Below are 18,565 nucleotides of genomic sequence, written 5' to 3' on the forward strand. Positions count from 1 at the left end.
TGCACCCCCCAACTACCGAAATCGGACAAGATTCGTCCCTGGACTCTATTTTGACCGGTTTTGCTACTGATTCAAATCCCTTTATTTTTTCCAAACCCACCTACTTTTTTCAAGTTTATGTTTTTTTCTTAAATTCATGTGTTTTTTCAAATCCAAGCATACCTTTTCCAAATCGACGTACTTTCATCAAGTTCGCGTAATTTTTTCAAATTCACATACTTTCATCCAAATCCGCATAGTACTTTTGGAAAAAAAATATGAATTTAAATAAGTACGTGAACTAGAATAAAAGTATGCGAATTTGGAAAAAATATGCGAACTTAAAAAATGTATGCAGTTTTGTAGAAAATATGTGAATTTCAAGAAAGTACACGAACTAGAATAAAAGTAAGCGAAATTAAAAATATATATATGAACTTGAAAAATGCACGCGGTTTTGTAGAAAAATACGTGAGTTTCAGAAAAGTAGGCGAACATGAAAACATTACACGAATATTGAAAAATACGCGAACCTGGGAAAGGTACATGGATTTTAGAAGTACATGAATTTTTGAAAAGTTCATGGATTTGAAACAGTACAAGGAGTTGAAAAAATTACACGAATTTGAAATAATTGCACAAACTGGAAAAGGTACATGAATTTGAGAAAGGTTTACAGATATAAAAAAACGATTTTGAATAAAGTACACGGATTTGGAAGAGTAAATATATATAAAAAATGTGCGTGAATTTCAAAAAAAGGTTCATTGATTTGAAAAAAAACTACACGGATTTGAGTCAGCATCGGTCAAAACCGGGGCGAGTCAGCACCAAAACCGGTCAAAACCAAGACCAGGGACGAATCTTGTCCGTTTTCAATAGTTGAGAATGCAAGTTGTCCGGTTTTAAAGTTAAGGAACCAAATTTAGACTTGGCCAAGAGTTAAGGGACGAAATGTATACTTTCTCAAGTCTTTAACATAGCAAACGGTCCGTTGGATCTCCAATCCGATGGCCCAGGTGCTCCTGAAGCATGGGGCATATAAGCTCTCGGAGCACCGCATCGCCAGCCACCTCAAACAGTCAAACTTCTTGGCCTACTCCGCCACCAGAAACCACATCATGGAGCTCATCATCCTTGAGATCAAGAAGGGATTGAGTGGACCGTGACCAAGGAAACACACGTCGATCGAGGGCCTCACACGTACCCTTTATTTTTCCTTCTCATTGTCAATTCTCTCCCCACCCTGGAATATACTAAGTTGGGTTCAAATAGTTGCATGGCTTTTCCATTTCTTATCCACGCCATGCGTACAAAAACAATTACCATATGTAAACATATCTATTTATAGAGATCCCTATGTTTTATGATACATTTCGTGAAAAGTAATGACCCACATCACATAACCACCTGCACAAAATCGCATAAAACCATATGTTTTACACCCTGCCAAAACATAAAAACTTGGCATGTGGCATTCAATAAAATCAGCAAATACAATTACTCAAAAAATGCTTGCACTTGTATTTTGTGGAATCTTTCAAATCCATGGGTATATTTAACCAAAAACCATCCAAACAATAGCTGTCCATGGAAAACACCACTTGTGATGTAAAAAAAATAAAGAAAGGAAAAATACCACTTGTGCAAATAAAGAAGCCAATTGCCAATTTTCCTGGAACCTTCCTTCCTGGCGGCTCCAAACTCCTCTCCTCTCCAGCGCAAACATCCCTCTCCCCCGCTCCCTTTCCTCTTCTACTTCTTGGCCGGACGGACGGACACCCACCCACCCACCCGAGCCAGGTACCCATCCATCCGACCATTCTTATTTATTCGCGTCCGCGAGATCGAAATCCGCTAGCTTTCACCGGAATCTGTGAGTGTTTTCTCTCTCTCCATCGATTTTGTGTGTTCCTCATGGAGTCCAGCCGGCGCAGATTGGTATAATCTGTGACGGAATAGAGGGTGGGCGGGCGAAATTCTCGCATTCTTCCGCCCGATTCGGGTGTAGGTTTCTCGAAATTGGTCCTGTTCAAGCAAATGCACCGGAGGGGTGTGTGTGGGTGTGTGTGTGTGTGGGGGGGGGGGGGGGGGGGGGGTATTCATTTATCTTGTGTACGCCTCTAGGGTGTGGAGCAATCTGGTACTATGACGCAGTTTCTAGGTAAGATGATTCGTATTGAAGGCCCCCGATTATTTGCTCACGGAGGGGAAAAAACTGAATGTCATGCCGCCGTTAGGAAATTAGGATGTTTTCGTTGGCAGTGAAGATATGGGGACACGGGCGGCATGATGCCGTGATTTCACAACCTGTACTTGAGAAGAAATGCATTGTCTAGCTTGCTCACCAGTCGGAGTATGGTCCGGCATAGATCCTGTGTGGTGTTTGATTGAATATTACTCCCTCCGTCCGGAATCGGTTGACGGACGCTCAAACGGATGTATCTAGACGTATTTCAGTGCTAGATACATCCGGTTTGAGCGTCAACTGATTCAGGACGGAGGAAGTGTGTGCTTGTATGAATGCTTGCAATTTCAGATGATTTTCTTTTTAGGACCTGGGTTACTGTTTCGATCGGCTGACACTTTGCTCATGTTCAGATTGTCCTGCAAAAATACTGCATTTTATGATCGGAGAACTTGTGGGGAGCTCCTAGAAGAAGAGCCAAGTTGATCCTGCAAAATTGGATAGCTGGTCCGGCAGGGCTGGCTTCAGAAGATCAGCCACGGCTCTAAGGAAAGCAACCCGTGTTACACTAAGAAGGGGAAGACAATGTGTCCATCGCTTTCCTAAGTTTCTGCTTGCATCGCCTTCTTTCCACGGTGGCCGTGGTGCCCTCCCATCTGCAGGGGGGCATCCTTCTGATCTCACCTACCTTGCTGGTGGTGGTGCTGCTGCACAAGTCTGAAGTAGGCCTTTAGCATTATAGTTAGTTCAGTTAGTAGTCCATAATAATAAGAATTGTAAGTATGGTGTCAGCCACCAAACTAGAAGGTGGATATTGTTTTCACAGCAAGAACTCTCCTCTGGATCAACCTGAAGGTAAACAAAAATGCTTTGAACTTCCAAATGTTTGTCTCATTTAGAAATGACTGTATAATATTCTTTAATCCTATAATCATGAATTTCTTCTTTGGCCTGTCTAAAACCATAATTGTCCTATACACTGTTCTGGCACCAAAAACGTTATCCTCTACTATTTTCTGGCACCAAAAACAAAACCAAAAAGGATGAGCTAGTGTATGTAAGCTTATCCGTTTGTTTTTCCACATATTTGAACTCTCTGCCGAGTTAGATAGCTATGTTATAGTTGAATTAATGATATGCGCCTGCTTGATGCTACAATTGCAGTTTGGAATACTGCAGTATCCCTAGATAATTTTAGGCAAGCACTTTCTTAGTTTCCTTTTACCAAACCTAGCTGTGTACTCGCCTTTAACCCTTTAAAATAACAGCACATGTTCAGTTATATATTATTGTGGCATTGTAATATTCATACATTTCTCTTTGATATTCAGGTGTGAAGATACATCTTTACCGTCTTGGTATAGAACAACACGATGCCCTCAAAAGCTTTGCATATGCTGGTCAAGGCAGCCCAAGTTTACTTGATACATTCATTCTTTCTCAGGTTTGTATTACCTGAGAGTTCACACAAACTTTATGAGTTCTCATGGCACCATTTTTTATAGATGATTTTTTATGTAACAGTGGGAGAACTTTGCCCAGAAGGGCCACATGGGATATGATGTTACTGCTTGTGAACTTAAGGTGCTTCTTGGACCCCCCCCCCCCCCCCCCCCCTAATTCTTGTGTCGTAGATAAAAGTAACTTTAAATGTTTGCTTGTGCACGTTGGATTCCGATACCCAATCTAAAAACACAAAGCCAGAGATGTGAAAATATAGGCTTATACATTTTATACTTAACCTATTCCCTTCCCCAGTTTCCACAATCAAACTGCAGAGTGGCATACTAATACCAAATATTCCTGCAACACCGCCTATCAAACTGTTCACATTCTGCCACTGTTGCTTCCCTCATTAGAACAGACTGACTTTCCTGCTCTGCCAATGGTGATGGCTATGGGGGGATAGTACGGATGGGGATGTTAGGAAACATAGCAGTGGGAAATAAGAGAGGAAGGAATGGGAAAGATTTGATAAATACTAGTGGCTGCCACTTATAGTTATCCACATGTTAAAGCACATAACTATTCCATCTTAGGTGGCAGAAGTTTAACTTTCAAGAAATGTTGCGATTCTAGATGTGTAAGCAACCAACCAACAGTTTTTTTCTGCCAGACATACCGTTGACAATCTGTCAAACTTATATTCCCTTTTAAAAAGCTTATTAAGCCATCAATCCTGTTAATGATATGCCCTGAGCTTGACTGAAATAATTGGTTTTGAATGGTTGTACAGGTCATTGAAGGTCAAAGGGATTTTGTTATTCAGATGAATGATAAATGGAATACATTTCCCCTCAAGAAACATGACAAGTTCGGCCATCCTTTTGGATGCTTGAAGCCAAATTCTGCTAAAAGCTATGAGGAATTACTTTTGTGCATTGCAGAAGGAGAAGATACTGAACCGGAGGTTGTTCCTTCAACTACACCCCCAAACAATGGGGTACTGCTGATTGCGAATGTACGCACCTTCAAATGACCCCTAACCCCTCCCCAACCCTCTGTGAATGTGAATATAGATACAAGTGCTAGTTGCCATCTGCATCATGTTTTTCCATTTCTGATGGACATCTTTTCCTGAAGGCATATCCTGTTGAATATGGTCACATTTTCTTGGTCCCAAATTCAACTAATCAGCTATCTTCCTTTTGGGATAAAAGGATGTTTGGGCTGATTACAAAGATTGCCTCTGAAGTAAACAGTACAGCGTTCCGGGTTTTCTTTGATGATGGTACATCTATTGTGCCAAAGCACATGTTTTTTCAGGTAATACCGTCTTAGTTCTAGTGCTTAATGTTTTGAACTTACTCCAAGTACTCCCCCTGTCCTGAATTACTTGTCGTATAAATGAATGTATCGAGACCTATTTTTAGTTCTGCATACATCCATTTCTATCCATTTTTGTGACAAAGTAATTTGGGATGGAGGGAGTACATTATTATTCACCTGCCATCTGCTGTACAGACCTGTCTAACCAATATAATGGGAGTAATCATTGAGTTGTCTGGTGGTCTGATCTTCACTAAGCATTCGACTATAGGCATGCACTTTGTGCTGTAATGCATTGTCACCGGCTTACAGCATACTTCGTACTTTAATTGCTTCTAACCTTTTACTTTAATATGCCATGATGAGTAAGATTTTAAAGGGAAGATTGATCCATGTTTTATTGTTTTATTATTAATGAATCAAAATAAGTGAGTAGAATTTTTTCCATAATAAGATATTGCTAAGATACTAGAATTACCAGTTTGCAGTGGATGCTTAAGGAGAATCTCATGGTGTTATTTTTGCTAAATATTACAGGCCTGTTACTTTGCTAATCCTTTACCAGTGGAGTCTGCCTCAACTGTTGCATTATATGATGGGGCAACCAGATCAGGCATTTGTGTGTCTGAAATAGTTGATTACCCTCTAAAAGCACTTGTGTTCACCAGCACCAATGTAAATGCACTTGTCGATGTAGTCAGTGAAGCATGTTTAGCTTTGCATGAGAAAAATACTGTGCACAGCCTAATGATGTCCAACAATGGCAGAAATGTTTTCTTATTCCCCCAGGTGAAACTTGCTATACATTGTGTTCCATATCTAAAAAAATGTTTTATCACCAAGGAATTGATAGGGGTTAATCTTTGGTGTTTGATTTTAGGTGAAAAATCTGGTCACTGGCTGCTATCTTTCTGCCTGGGAGTGCTGCGGCTACTTTGTTTATCACACCAAAGTTGATTTTGACCGAGCTTCTGAGACCGGAATTTCCAATAGGATGGCTTCGTTCTCGTTCCAAGATGGTGAATTTGAAGACCTGAAGAAACTCTGCTGCGCTATAGCTGATGACCTCGTTACCTAAGCCTGCGGCATATGCAACCATCAACAGTTTGTGTAGCGGTTCATTATGTAAAATCACCCAGAATGTTACTGCAACTATAAACATATCGTGTATCATGCTCTTCCATTCCCCGTGTTTGGCGTGTTATGCCTAAATACTATGAAACATATGTCTGAAGACATCCGGGTTGATGAATAAAGCTTGCTGTTCTGCTCATGAATCAATCTCTGAATATTGCAAGGATTGTGCAATGATATTTCAGCTACTACATTTGCAGTTTACAGAAACAACTTTGCAGCATTTCTGTGAGACATCGAATTACTTCAGAACTGAACTGAACTGAACCTGTGATATAGCAGATGACTTGGTTTGTTTCAGGTTGTTTGCTTCAGAAGGCACATGCCCTTGATCTGATAGCTTTGTTGCAGAAACAGTTTTTACTTGGTTGTGTTATAAATTTATATAGCTTGCAGTTGTTACTGGGAGTTCAAAGATTGTATGTAGAGAAGGAAATCTGTTGCAGTTATAAGTTGTGCATCGATGATAAGATGGATCTTATTACTCATTGCATCGGTCGCAACATCCTGAGGCAGCATCAGATTCAACAGGGCTTGTTGCAGAGGCTAGGCAGCCGCTGATGATGGAAAAGAAAAAACAGAAAATTGTGTATGGTTGCTGCCGGTTTTCATCTCGATCCTATGTATGGTTGCAGCCGGTTTTCATTTTGTGGCAGTTTGGACAGTAAGCTAGTTTCTCGTGTGTGGCAGTTTTGGACAAAAAATCCCCAGATTTAAACGAATTGCCATGGCAGTTTTTAAAAATGCCGACCCCCACTGAAGAAACTGCCAGCCGCGCCGTTCGCAATTGCTATCCTGACTATTGGCTTCCTTTCTTTAATGGCTTTATTAAAAGTCCAATTGAATCCAAACACAATTCAACTTAAATAACTTGGATTTTTATGAAATAACTTCCGACCAATATTTATATTTTTGATAATGATGTTAGTTCATTCTTGAAGGATATTTCAAATAAAGTTACAGACAAACTTAAACAAGCCCATAATAAGTTTTAATACCTTCAAAAATACAACCACAAACAAGGGAAATCAATTATATTTATTGATTGACTAATCTATTTAAGATTCCAAACTTTGGAATATTTGGATGTTACGGACGGCTCGCCTTAAGATCTTATTGCACGCTGCTTCACATCCTGAAGCACCTTGAAGCAGAATCAGCATGGATTGAAGCAGAAGCAGAAAATAAGTTCAGGATATTGATGGTCCGTGTCACACTTCCCGTACCCGAAGCCCTCATGTTCGCAGTGCTCTGTGCAGTGGCGAATCTACAGAGAAAATGTAGGGTGGGCTGGATGCCTATTTCATGCGAATATATGTTGTGTTGGGCTCACAAATAGCTGGATTGGGCCTTTAAACTAGTAGTAAAAACTAATTTTGCAAAGCTGGAGGGGGGGGGGGGGGGGGGCTTAAGCCTGTTAAAGCCCCCCTAGTAGATTCGCCACTGGCTCTGTGCATTGATCACCCTTGCATTGCGGAGTAGGGTATGTCTGGCTTAATTGCCTGCACTGGCCTTCAGATCCTGCAGTAAAATATGGGTAAGATTTTGCATAACAACATCAGAAAACAAAACACTGAGAAACTATTATATTATTCAGATAATTATTCCAGGCAAGGCTTGCCAGGAAGCAAGAGGAGTGCCATGAGCAAAAGTAAGCACAAGCTTGCCACCTTGACCTTGTGGACCTCCATGTCTCCAGGAATAAACACCCAAGCAAAGAAGGATGGAATTCCAAATAGGTTAGCTTAGTAGTGCGCCATTGATCCCTTCTTATGGAGATGGATGATTTAACCTTACAATAAACCAAACAGAAAAAGTTGTATATATCTGGATGATGCAATGATGTGTTGTATACATTGAAAAAGACACTATATGTTGTTAGTTGGTTGGTATGTGTGTGTGCGCGCGCGTGAAATGGTGCCTTTGTTGCTTAGGCGGAACCCGAAAAACAGAAATTGCCATTTTTATCTGGATGATGCAACGATACGTTATTACACTGAAAAAAAGACCCCAGGGGGTGATAAAAGACACCCTAGGTAGGGAGGTGGATTAAGAGCACACGACAACTACGACCTCCAAAATCACGGCCTGTCGTCTGCCCCCTGGGGATTCGCGTCACTTTAGCTGAACTGATTTTTTACACGTGAATACATTGCGAAGTTGTATAGGTTAGCAGTGCGTACATGTCATTTGACATTTAATATAGTTGACACTTAGGGCATCTTCAACAGTTGTGAGATAGGTGTTGGTAAATTTACCACCTAGGACATAGTGATGATGTGGCATGTATTAAATGTGGAGAGAGAGCAAAGTTGTATGTAGTAATACCAACAACCTTTGCACAAGCTTCAAGGTGAAATAGAGAGCAATCACATTTATTGTCTCATCATCTATTGGATAGCTTACATACAACCCATTGGAGTAGTTGTATAATAGCTTGTTGGTTGATGACATGGACATTTTACCAACAAGACTAACATACAACCTGTTGGAGATGCCCTTAATGGTATATTTGTGCAGCGTGGTGGGGTAGCATACTAAATTGGGCAGCAAAAGTCAATATTCTCAGTTAATGTCACGCGTTTGCATGCAAGAAAGGTTCATGTGATATCCTTTGTCTGCACAGGTATGTCAGAGTAGTTATTAGTGTACTACGTAATCAATGTGCTGTGCTGGAGCTCAGAGGTATGATACGACTCAATAAATAAAAACAAAACAGTTGCATGCGATGTAATTATCGTTAATTCATCTTTGCTAGGCCATGAAGATGAACGATTAAATGCGACTACGTTGCACTGATAAACCAGACAAGGTGACTAATAACATAGTTTTTAGAGAAGGAAAAGTTTTGGAATTACTATAATTAATTTGTCTAGAATTATTATCACGAAGTTCTCGGTTTTAACTAAAATAAAAAAAGAAGACTTAATATCATGGAATTTATTCCATGAGTTTTCCAGCAATTAGAATATTGGAATTCTCTCTTTATTTAAAATTCTAATAATAATGAAATCCACTATTTTAATTGTCATAGGATGAGGTTCTCAATTTTATAGAAGACACATAACTCGATGTTTTTTTTCGATATTACAGTTTTAAAACTGAAACAAAAACATAATCTTGCAAAGGATATTGTCAAATGAAAAATAATATTGCAGTTTGAAAACTTGATAGAAACTAAATATTACTACCTCTGTCCCATAATATAAGAACGTTTTTGACTATAGCGTAGTGCCAAAAACGTTCTTATATTATGGGACGGAGGGAGTAGATGTGTTATATGATTCAAAACGCATGGCTCAATAAAATCCGCATGCATGTAGGCAGGGCCGTCTCCAGGAATTTGAGGCCCCGGGACGAATCATAAAATGAAGCCCTATTTTTTTTTAAATTTACATAACTTAAGAACTATCCCCCAAATACACCATAGCTTTCCTCACAAGAAAGCATGAAGAAAATCTACTGGTTGCATAATATATGTAGAACTGAAACTATTGAACAAACTAGATGAAACATGACAAAAGATATAAATAATAATAATGGATACAAAAGAATACCAAATCAATAGCTTGCTTCATCCGTGCCTCCCACATGTGTAGACACCATCCTCGTCTTATTTTTCTGTAAGACGAATGCATCGATTTGAGTTTAATCCATACATACACACAATTATTTTTCAATTCAGAATAAATTCAATTTCAAATGCATCAATTTAGAAATCAACTTATACAGCATGCAAGTTCTATTCTTGTGTCAGTTCAATAAATTACCCAAGATTAGTGGCCAGGTGTGGGTGATTCTCGGCTGTGTAGGTGCTGCCAGTCCTGGGCGTAGTGTTGGCAACTGGTTGGCACGGCCAACGCCCAAAGGCAGCAACACGAAGGCTGGGGTGGCCGGCGCCAGCGCGGAGCAGATAGCGGTTGGGGCTGGAGTGGAGGAGAGCGGCCGCTGGCGGCGGTCTGCAGCAGACCAGCGGTCATCGATTCGTCCCACGGGAGCATGGGAGAAGATGCGAGAGAGGCGGCGCGTGCATACATGAGCAGCACTGGGGAAGGGTGCGGGGGCTGCGGGACGAGAGGGTCGCGACCGGGTTCGGTGCGCATATTGTGCAGAACAGCCGAGCAGCGTCGAACCATCGAGAGTTCGAGACTCGACTGAAGCGGTTTACCTCCGAGTTTTTATGTGAGGTATGTCATGATATTTGTACCACTCAAAATAGTGCCTTTGGATCTTATATATAGCGATAGAAAAAGAACACCTAGCGTATCGGGCATTGGAAATTCATGAATCAATCTCTTAGTAATCAATACATGGTATTGTTACCGATGTGAATGATCTCTGGGCTTAAAAGGTCATCTTCTGCAACATTTCCGCCAGACGTTGCATCACTTCATGAGGAGCCTACGATATAGCAGATGAATAATTTCCTTGTCTTCTAACTTTCTAAGGATAAACAAACTGCCTAATTGGTGCGTTCGAACTAGAAGACAACACTGTTCAGTCACTGGATCTGATAATTTTGTTGCAAAAATAATTTAGTCTCTACGTATGTTCAGACCTGTTAAATGTTAGGTCCTTCAGGCCCCTGATTCGGGTACCCCATCTCTATGCTCAGAACTGTTAAATGTGAAGTCCTATAATTATTATTCTTTTATCCTCAGTTTGCAGATCTAATTAGGAGATGAGCACTTGACAAAATTGTATAAATGAAGGGAACTTGTTACAGTTACAACTTCTGCAACTTGTTACATGTTGCTTCACATCCTCAAGCATCACACCATGTCATGATGGAGTTGAAGGATGTCATGTCACATTGCCCTTCAGTCGCCCTCGCCATGGCAGTGTTAGGCCAACTCCACCGCGCGGCCCTATCCTGTTCGCCCCCGTTCGTTTGGGGTAAAAGGGACAAACGAGACGGCCTAGCGCGCGGGCGCAAACGAATTTTTGTCCGCTTTGTGTCCGCTTTCGACCTATCCCCAACCCAAATTTGCGCCGGTTTTGGGGTGAAAGGGACAGCGTGCGGACGGGCGGGACGCACGCGCTTGTCCTTCCCTAGCCCGCCTGTCGGTGGGAGAAACGAAACCGCCCCACGCCCATTTGGCGTCATTTTCCCCAAACCCTCCCACGTCCCTCCCGCCGCCCCCTCTCTCCTCCGTCCATGGCCGACGCCCCGCCGAGTTCCAGTGGCCTGGCCGTCGACCCGCCCGCAAAGGTGAAGAAGAAGACGCCAAGGAAGCCGCGGTCGAAGTGCACGCCGGAGGAGATCGCCAAGTTGGACGCGGAATCGACGAAGAGAAGGGAACAGAGAGCGGTCGTCAAGGTCAATGCCGCCGCGGCCAAATTCGCCGCCCAGCGCGATGAGCTGGAGGCCGCGCGGCGCAAGGCCGTGGCCGACGAGAAGGAGGACCTCGTCAACAAAGCGCAGGCCATCCTCATGCTTGGCATGGGCCTGTTGGGGAACGTAGCAGAAATTCAAAATTTTTCTACGTGTCACCAAGATCTATCTATGGAGAAACCAGCAACGAGGGGAAGGAGAGTGCATCTACATACCCTTGTAGATCGCTAAGCGGAAGCGTTCAAGTGAACGGGGTTGATGGAGTCGTACTCGTCGTGATCCAAATCACCGATGATCAAGTGTCGAACGCACGGCACCTCTGCGTTCAACACACGTACAGCCCGGTGACGTCTCCCATGCCTTGATCCAGCAAGGAGAGAGGGAGAGGTTGAGGAAGACTCCATCCAGCAGCAGCACAACGGCGTGGTGGTAGTGGAGGAGCGTGGCAATCCTGCAGGGCTTCGCCAAGCACCACGGGAGAGGAGAAGGACTTAGGGAGAGGGAGGGGCTGCACCAAAGGCATAAGGGGTGTTTCAAGAGGCCCTCCTACCCCCACTATATATAGGGAGCCCAAGGGGGGGTGCGCCAGCCCTAGGAGATCCAATCTCCTAGGGGGCGGCGGCCAGGGGAGGTTTCCCTCCCCCCCAAGGCACCTAGGAGATGCCTTCCCTCCTTGGAACTCTTCCTTAGGGTTCCCCTTTCACCCTAGGCGCATGGGCCCTAGGGGAAGTGGCGCCCCAGCCCACTTTGGGCTGGATCCCTTCTCACTTCAGCCCATGGGACCCTCCGGGATAGGTGGCCCCACCCGGTGGGCCCCCGGGACCCTTCCGGTGGTCCCGGTACAATACCGATGACCCCGAAACTTGTCCCGATGGCCGAAATAGGACTTCCTATATATAAATCTTTACCTCCGGACCATTCCGGAACTCCTCGTGACGTCCGGGATCTCATCCGGGACTCCGAACAACATTCGGTAACCACATACAAGCTTCCTTTATAACCCTAGCGTCATCGAACCTTAAGTGTGTAGACCCTACGGGTTCGGGAGACATGCAGACATGACCGAGACGTTCTCCGGTCAATAACCAACAACGGGATCTGGATACCCATGTTGGCTCCCACATGTTCCACGATGATCTCATCGGATGAACCACGATGTCAAGGACTTAATCAATCCCGTATACAATTCCCTTTGTCTAGCGGTATTGTACTTGCCCGAGATTCGATCGTCGGTATCCCTATACCTTGTTCAATCTCGTTACCGGCAAGTCTCTTTACTCGTTCCGTAACACATCATCCCGTGATCAACTCCTTGGTCACATTGCGCATATGATGATGTCCTACCGAGTGGGCCCAGAGATACCTCTCCGCTTACACGGAGTGACAAATCTCAGTCTCGATTCGTGCCAACCCAACAGACACTTTCGGAGATACATGTAATGTACCTTTATAGCCACCCAGTTACGTTGTGACGTTTGGCACACCCAAAGCACTCCTACGGTATCCGGAAGTTGCACAATCTCATGGTCTAAGGAAATGATACTTGACATTAGAAAAGCTTTAGCATACGAACTACACGATCTTTGTGCTAGGCTTAGGATTGGGTCTTTGTCCATCACATCATTCTCCTAATGACGTGATCCCGTTATCAATGACATCCAATGTCCATGGTCAGGAAACCGTAACCATCTATTGATCAACGAGCTAGTCAACTAGAGGCTTACTAGGGACATGGTGTTGTCTATGTATCCACACATGTATCTGAGTTTCCTATCAATACAATTATAGCATGGATAATAAACGATTATCATGAACAAGGAAATATATAATAATAACCAATTTATTATTGCCTCTAGGGCATATTTCCAACAGGGCCGTCCGGCAGGGTTCCCTGCAGCGGCCGTCGGCCCGGCAAGCACAGGCTCGTCGGTCGCCCGGCCTACGCACTGCCAGTCGCCGACCTCGCACACCGCGCCCATGTCGCCCGGCTTTACTCCGCCAAGGCACGACGACCAGACCCGTTTCTCGGGGTCGCTGGACGTGGGCTTGTTCGCGCCGTCGACACCGCGTCCCGCGGCCGTCATCGACCTCAGCGTCACGCCTGGGTCCAGCAGCGGCGGCCGACCGTCCGTCGAGATGCAAAGAAAGCAGGCACGGGCACCGTTCACGGCCACCATGCCGACCCCCCCCCCCCCCCCCCCGTGTCTTGTTTGATGGAATGCCAACCCCAACGCTAACGGTCGACGACCCCTTCTACAACCAGTACATGGAGGATGTGATCTTCGAGGGTGGGCATGGCCGTGCCTACGACCCCGAGGAGACCCAAAGTCAGGATGGCCGTGCCCAGTACATGCCCGATGAAGAGGCCGACGACCGTGCTGACTACGACCATGGTGACTTGTGGCATGAAGACGATGACATCTATGTCGAAGGTGATGGTGATGAAGAAGGCAATGACGTTGATATTAGTGACTAGGGCTTGGCATTTGAAACGTTGCTCTTTTTTTTAAAATAGACGCGGACATGATGGGGCAAACGGATGCGGCCGCGCGCTGGGCGCACGACCACAGCATCCCAGGACACGCCTGAACACGACTCCAAATCCCTACCCAAACGGACAGAATCCGGACAAAACAGACGTCTGTTTGGGGTCGCGCGGTGGAGTTGGCCTTAGGCCTTGTACAATGAGAGATGCTTAGAAAAACAAACCAAGTTTTTTTAAAGTACCGATGTCTATTTCTACATGAGAGACGCTTAGTTAAGCATCTATCATGTACAAATAAACACCGATGTTTAAAAAAGCTTGGTTTATTTCTCTAAGCATCTTCCCTGAGCACCCTGCATTGTACAAGGCCTTAGAGGCATCTATGGCTCGTTCAGTACAAAGTAGTGTAGGTCTTGCTTAACTCCATGGAAGTCTCGCCTTCAGATGCCGCAGTAAAATAAGGACAACCTTTAGTGTAATAACATCAGAAATACTACTACACTAAGAAATGGTTATTACTCTTCAGATAATTATTTCAAGCAAGGTTTTACTGTTGGTGAGTGCGTTGTGCATGCAACATCGACTTAGCAGTGGAGCTATCGAGATTCTTAGAGTTGATGGTATGTTTGACCCCGTTGGTTCCTTAGGACAGATGTCAACTAGAACGCCTATGCATAGTTGCCACCATGCACATGAAGTCAGTTTTGATTTACGGCATGTGAATTCACTACATATCCCTGGACACCCATCTCCGTGAGCCCTACATGCCTTTGATTTGGGCACCCATCTCCATTCTTAGAACTAACTGTTAAATATGGAAGTCCAATAACTATTGTTCCGTCCTCAATTTCTAGGATGATTTCTAGTATGACAAGGAGATGAGAGCTGGCAAAATTGTACTGTATAAATTAAAGGTGCATTGGCGACTTGCCTTAAGATCTTATTACATGTTGCCTCACATCCTGAAGCATCATCTGTTGAAATATATTGCCCACATTCCTCCATCAGTTCGGACTTTTGGATTAGTTCGCTGAAGCATGAATTCAATATGGTATCCGAGCTAAGAGGTCTTGAGTTCAAGACCCTGCCAACGCAGTATTAAATAAAACGATTCTGCGGCCTACATATATTCCATGTCTAAGGACTAAAATAGCCTAGACGTGAGGGGGAGTTTTGAAATATATTGCCCACCTCCTTCCATCAGTTCGGACTTTTGGATGAGTTGACTGGAGCATGAGTTCAATATCATCAACAGGGTTTCCGACAGATGCAAACCCCCAAGTCAGGGTCATATTCAATATCATATTTGTCACAGAACCCTTCATTGAAACCATGTCACGACTGTGCTGGTCGCATTGGTCCTAGCTCCATGCATTTAGGATCAGTGTAGGTTTTGCTGTACCACCTGCGAGCCCACACATTCTCGCCTTTAGATCCTGTAGTAAAAATAAGAGTTATTTATTCAAAACCACCACACTTGGGGCTAGGGTAACCACTTAGTACCACATTGAAGGCAGGTCACAAAAAACCACCGGAAATGTGCCTAATGCGTAACACAGAGCACTGATAGTCGGATAACCTCACGAAAACAGTCAAACTGGCTGGTTGGGCCCACCTGTAAGGCTGACGTGGAATGCCTATGTGGAAATTTTGCTGAGTTGGACCTAGGTCCCACCTATCAATGACTAAAGTGTTTATTTTTTCCACCTATTCTTTTTTATTTCTCTCTCTTTTCCTATGTGGGCATTTGACCGAACAGGTTGTGGGCGAGCACTAGACACGGACATCGCCGGCGCCGCCGCCATAGAGGACATGTGCAGCGGTAATGCCTGGCCAGCACCACTCCTGGCTGCTGCCGGCGAGCTCCTCCGGGAGACCTGCTCGCGTTCGCGGGCCGCGTCGTGGAAGTGGCCGCTCTTCCTCCGGTGGACGCGGACATGGCCGGGGCGGAATCTCGCCCGAGCTCAGCGTACGGCCCCGCTCGGCATGGACAGCAAAATGGAGGCGCCGAAATTTCTTACTTCGCCGTCAATGGCTGCGCGGCAAGGAATGAAGGAAGGAGGCAGGGACGCATAGAGCGGGAGCAGCGCTAGGAGCAGGCCGTGCGACTCCGCGACCGCATCGTGCCCTCCCCTGTCGCGCGACCCCGCCTCCTTGCTCCCACTCAGGAGCGCCACCGCTGTATTCTGCCGCCACCGCGGAGCTCCACGCCGCCAACTCCGACCGCCGCCGCCGTTCAGCAACCCGGTCGCCGCAGCCACGCACTTGCCCTCCCTTTTTTCTCTTCCGGCCGAGTAGGGCGTGCAACACGGAGGAGCACGTCTCCACCACCGGAGCGTGGTGGCCTCCTTTTCTCTTACGGGAGCATGGTGGCCTGCACCGCTCCTGGCCGCCGCCGGCGAGCTCGTCTGCAACTTCCCTGCCCCGCTCCTGTGTGCGTGACCTGTCGAAGAGATAAGGAAGAAGGTAGTGGGTGGATGACAGGTGGGACCTAGGTCCATCTTAGCAAAACTTCCACATAGGCATGCCACATCAGCCTTACATGTGGGCCCAACCGGTCAGTTTGGCTGTTTTCGTGAGGTTATTCGACTATCAGTGCTCCGTGTTATTAGTTAGGCACAAAAACGGTGGTTTTTATGCCCTGCCTTTAATGTGGTACTAAGTGGTTACCCTAGCCCCAAGTGTGGTGGTTTTGAGTAAATAACTCTAAAAATAAGGATATTATTTTGCATAACAACATCAGAAAAAAGTATAACATGACTGAATTATTATGTTTAGTTAATTATATCACATTCTCGCCTTCAGATCATGTAGTAAAAATAAGGACATTATTTTGCATAACAACATCAAAAAAGTATAACAAGACTGAATTATTATGTTTAGTTAATTATATCACATTCTCGCCTTCAGATCCTGTAGTAAAAATAAGGATATTATTTTGCATAACAACATCAAAAAAAGTATAACACGACTGAATTATTATGTTTAGTTAATTATATCAGGCAAGGCTTACCATGAAGCAGCGGAAGTGCCATGAGCAATAGCAAGCACACACCCGTCATCTTGACCTTGAGGATCTCCATGCCTCCAGGAATAAACAATCAAGAAAATGAAATAAGGAAATCCAAATATGTTAACTTGGTAGTGCCACTAATTCCTTCTTATAGCCATGGAGGCTGAAACCTTGCAAAAAAATGTCATATTTATCTTGATGATGCATTGATGTGTTGTGAATTGCTACAAGACAGCCTAAGGCATGATATAAGACAGGATAGGTTGTTGATACATGCATGTGCTTTTGTCTGGGTGAGGTGTGGCATGATGTTTGTTTGTACTGCTCAAAATGGCGCATTTGTTGCTTAGATGGAAATCCTACAAAAAAAAATAGAAAATGCCATACTTATCTAGATGATGCAATTGCATATATCTGGATGATGCAACAAGGTGTTGTACACAACTTAAAAAAAACCAAGGTGTTTGAAAAAGACACTTTGAAGGTAATAAAATACACCCTAGGTTGCTGATGCATGTGTGTGTACATTGGAAATTCAACTCAAGATGTTCTTGAAATTACCACACGCCTCGAGCACCGCCCATCCAACACCAAAGTGAACTAATCCAGGAAATCATTACTAGGGTGCAAGGGCCACTTGGCCTACGGCAAGAGGGGCAAGCCATACCTGCAACATCATAAAAAAGAGAGAGATTGCCAAAATCAGATTAAATAAATTTGATTATTGAGTTGAAAGTTGTGATTTGATATAGTTGAAAGCTATGGTGCCCCCTCCCTTTTTTACCCCATAAAACTCCCTCTCCCATGAATACAATGGGAAAAAGAAAGTGAAAAAGTGAAACATAGGGAGGCGACAAACTAACCACAACCGCCTACAGAGTAGGGACCCACGGAGAAGATGGTCGAAGCACAAGAAGAAATGAGCCAGCGATCGCGATCGTCGGAGGATGGAGGTGGAGGAGGTGATGGTCGCACAAAGGGCATCAACAAGGGTAAGGAAACATAAATCAAGCGGCGGAGGCACCATGAGGGAGGAACACCGATGAAGAAACACAAAAAGGAAAGTTAAGAAACCTAAAGGGTACTTCCTCCATTCCAGAATATAAGGTGTATTGATTTCTGTGCAAGTCAACCATTTAAATGTTTAATCAAGATTATAAAGTAAAATAACAACACCTGCAATACCTAATAGATAAAATATTAAACTACTTTTCATGATGGATCAAGTGATATAGATTTCATATTGCAGATACTGATATATTTTTCTAAAAACTCGGTCAGACATGCACTCGTTTGACTTTTGAAAAACGAATACATCTTATATAAAGAAACACATCTTATATAAAGAAACGAAGGGAGTACTTAAAATGAAAAAAAAAGAAGAGAAAACCGGAAATATGGAAAGACGGAAACCGGAAACCGGGAAAGGCAAGTCTGGTTCCACGACGTGTCGAACCCGGACCCGGATGGCACCCCGTAGAAACCCTAAGCGCTCGGCCGGTTAGCCAAAATAAAAGAGCGATGGCGTATGGCGGCGCGGAAGAAGGCGTGGGCACGGCAGGTGAGGTCGAGGAAGAGTGTCCCTAGAGCCCAGAAGGGAGGTGGCCATGGACATGACCGAGCCTGAGCAGCAGATTTAGACGATCCGTGTGCAGATGCAGG

At 44.3% G+C, this 18,565-nt stretch overlaps 1 protein-coding gene across 3 annotated transcripts; it reads left to right on the plus strand.

Moving 5' to 3' along the window:
- The first annotated feature begins 1,678 nt into the window (after positions 1-1,678).
- LOC125507808 (GDP-L-galactose phosphorylase 1) lies at positions 1,679-6,209 on the plus strand. Of its 3 annotated transcripts, none has more exons than XM_048672316.2 (8): positions 1,679-1,782; positions 2,581-3,022; positions 3,499-3,611; positions 3,692-3,751; positions 4,404-4,628; positions 4,751-4,933; positions 5,474-5,725; positions 5,817-6,209. In XM_048672316.2, the coding sequence occupies exons 2-8, from the start codon at positions 2,950-2,952 to the stop codon at positions 6,012-6,014; spliced, it is 1,104 nt and encodes a 367-aa protein (XP_048528273.1). In that variant the 5' UTR covers positions 1,679-1,782; positions 2,581-2,949; the 3' UTR covers positions 6,015-6,209. The 3 variants fall into 3 exon arrangements, with proteins under 3 accessions (XP_048528273.1, XP_048528272.1, XP_048528274.1); XM_048672315.2 differs by having other exon boundaries at positions 1,735-1,855; XM_048672317.2 differs by lacking the exon at positions 1,679-1,782 and adding an exon at positions 2,126-2,143.
- Positions 6,210-18,565: the final 12,356 nt, after the last annotated feature.

Source organism: Triticum urartu, chromosome 5A (assembly GCF_056163025.1).
Source record: "Triticum urartu cultivar PI428250 chromosome 5A, HENAU_Tu73, whole genome shotgun sequence".
Lineage (NCBI taxonomy): Eukaryota > Viridiplantae > Streptophyta > Magnoliopsida > Poales > Poaceae > Triticum > Triticum urartu.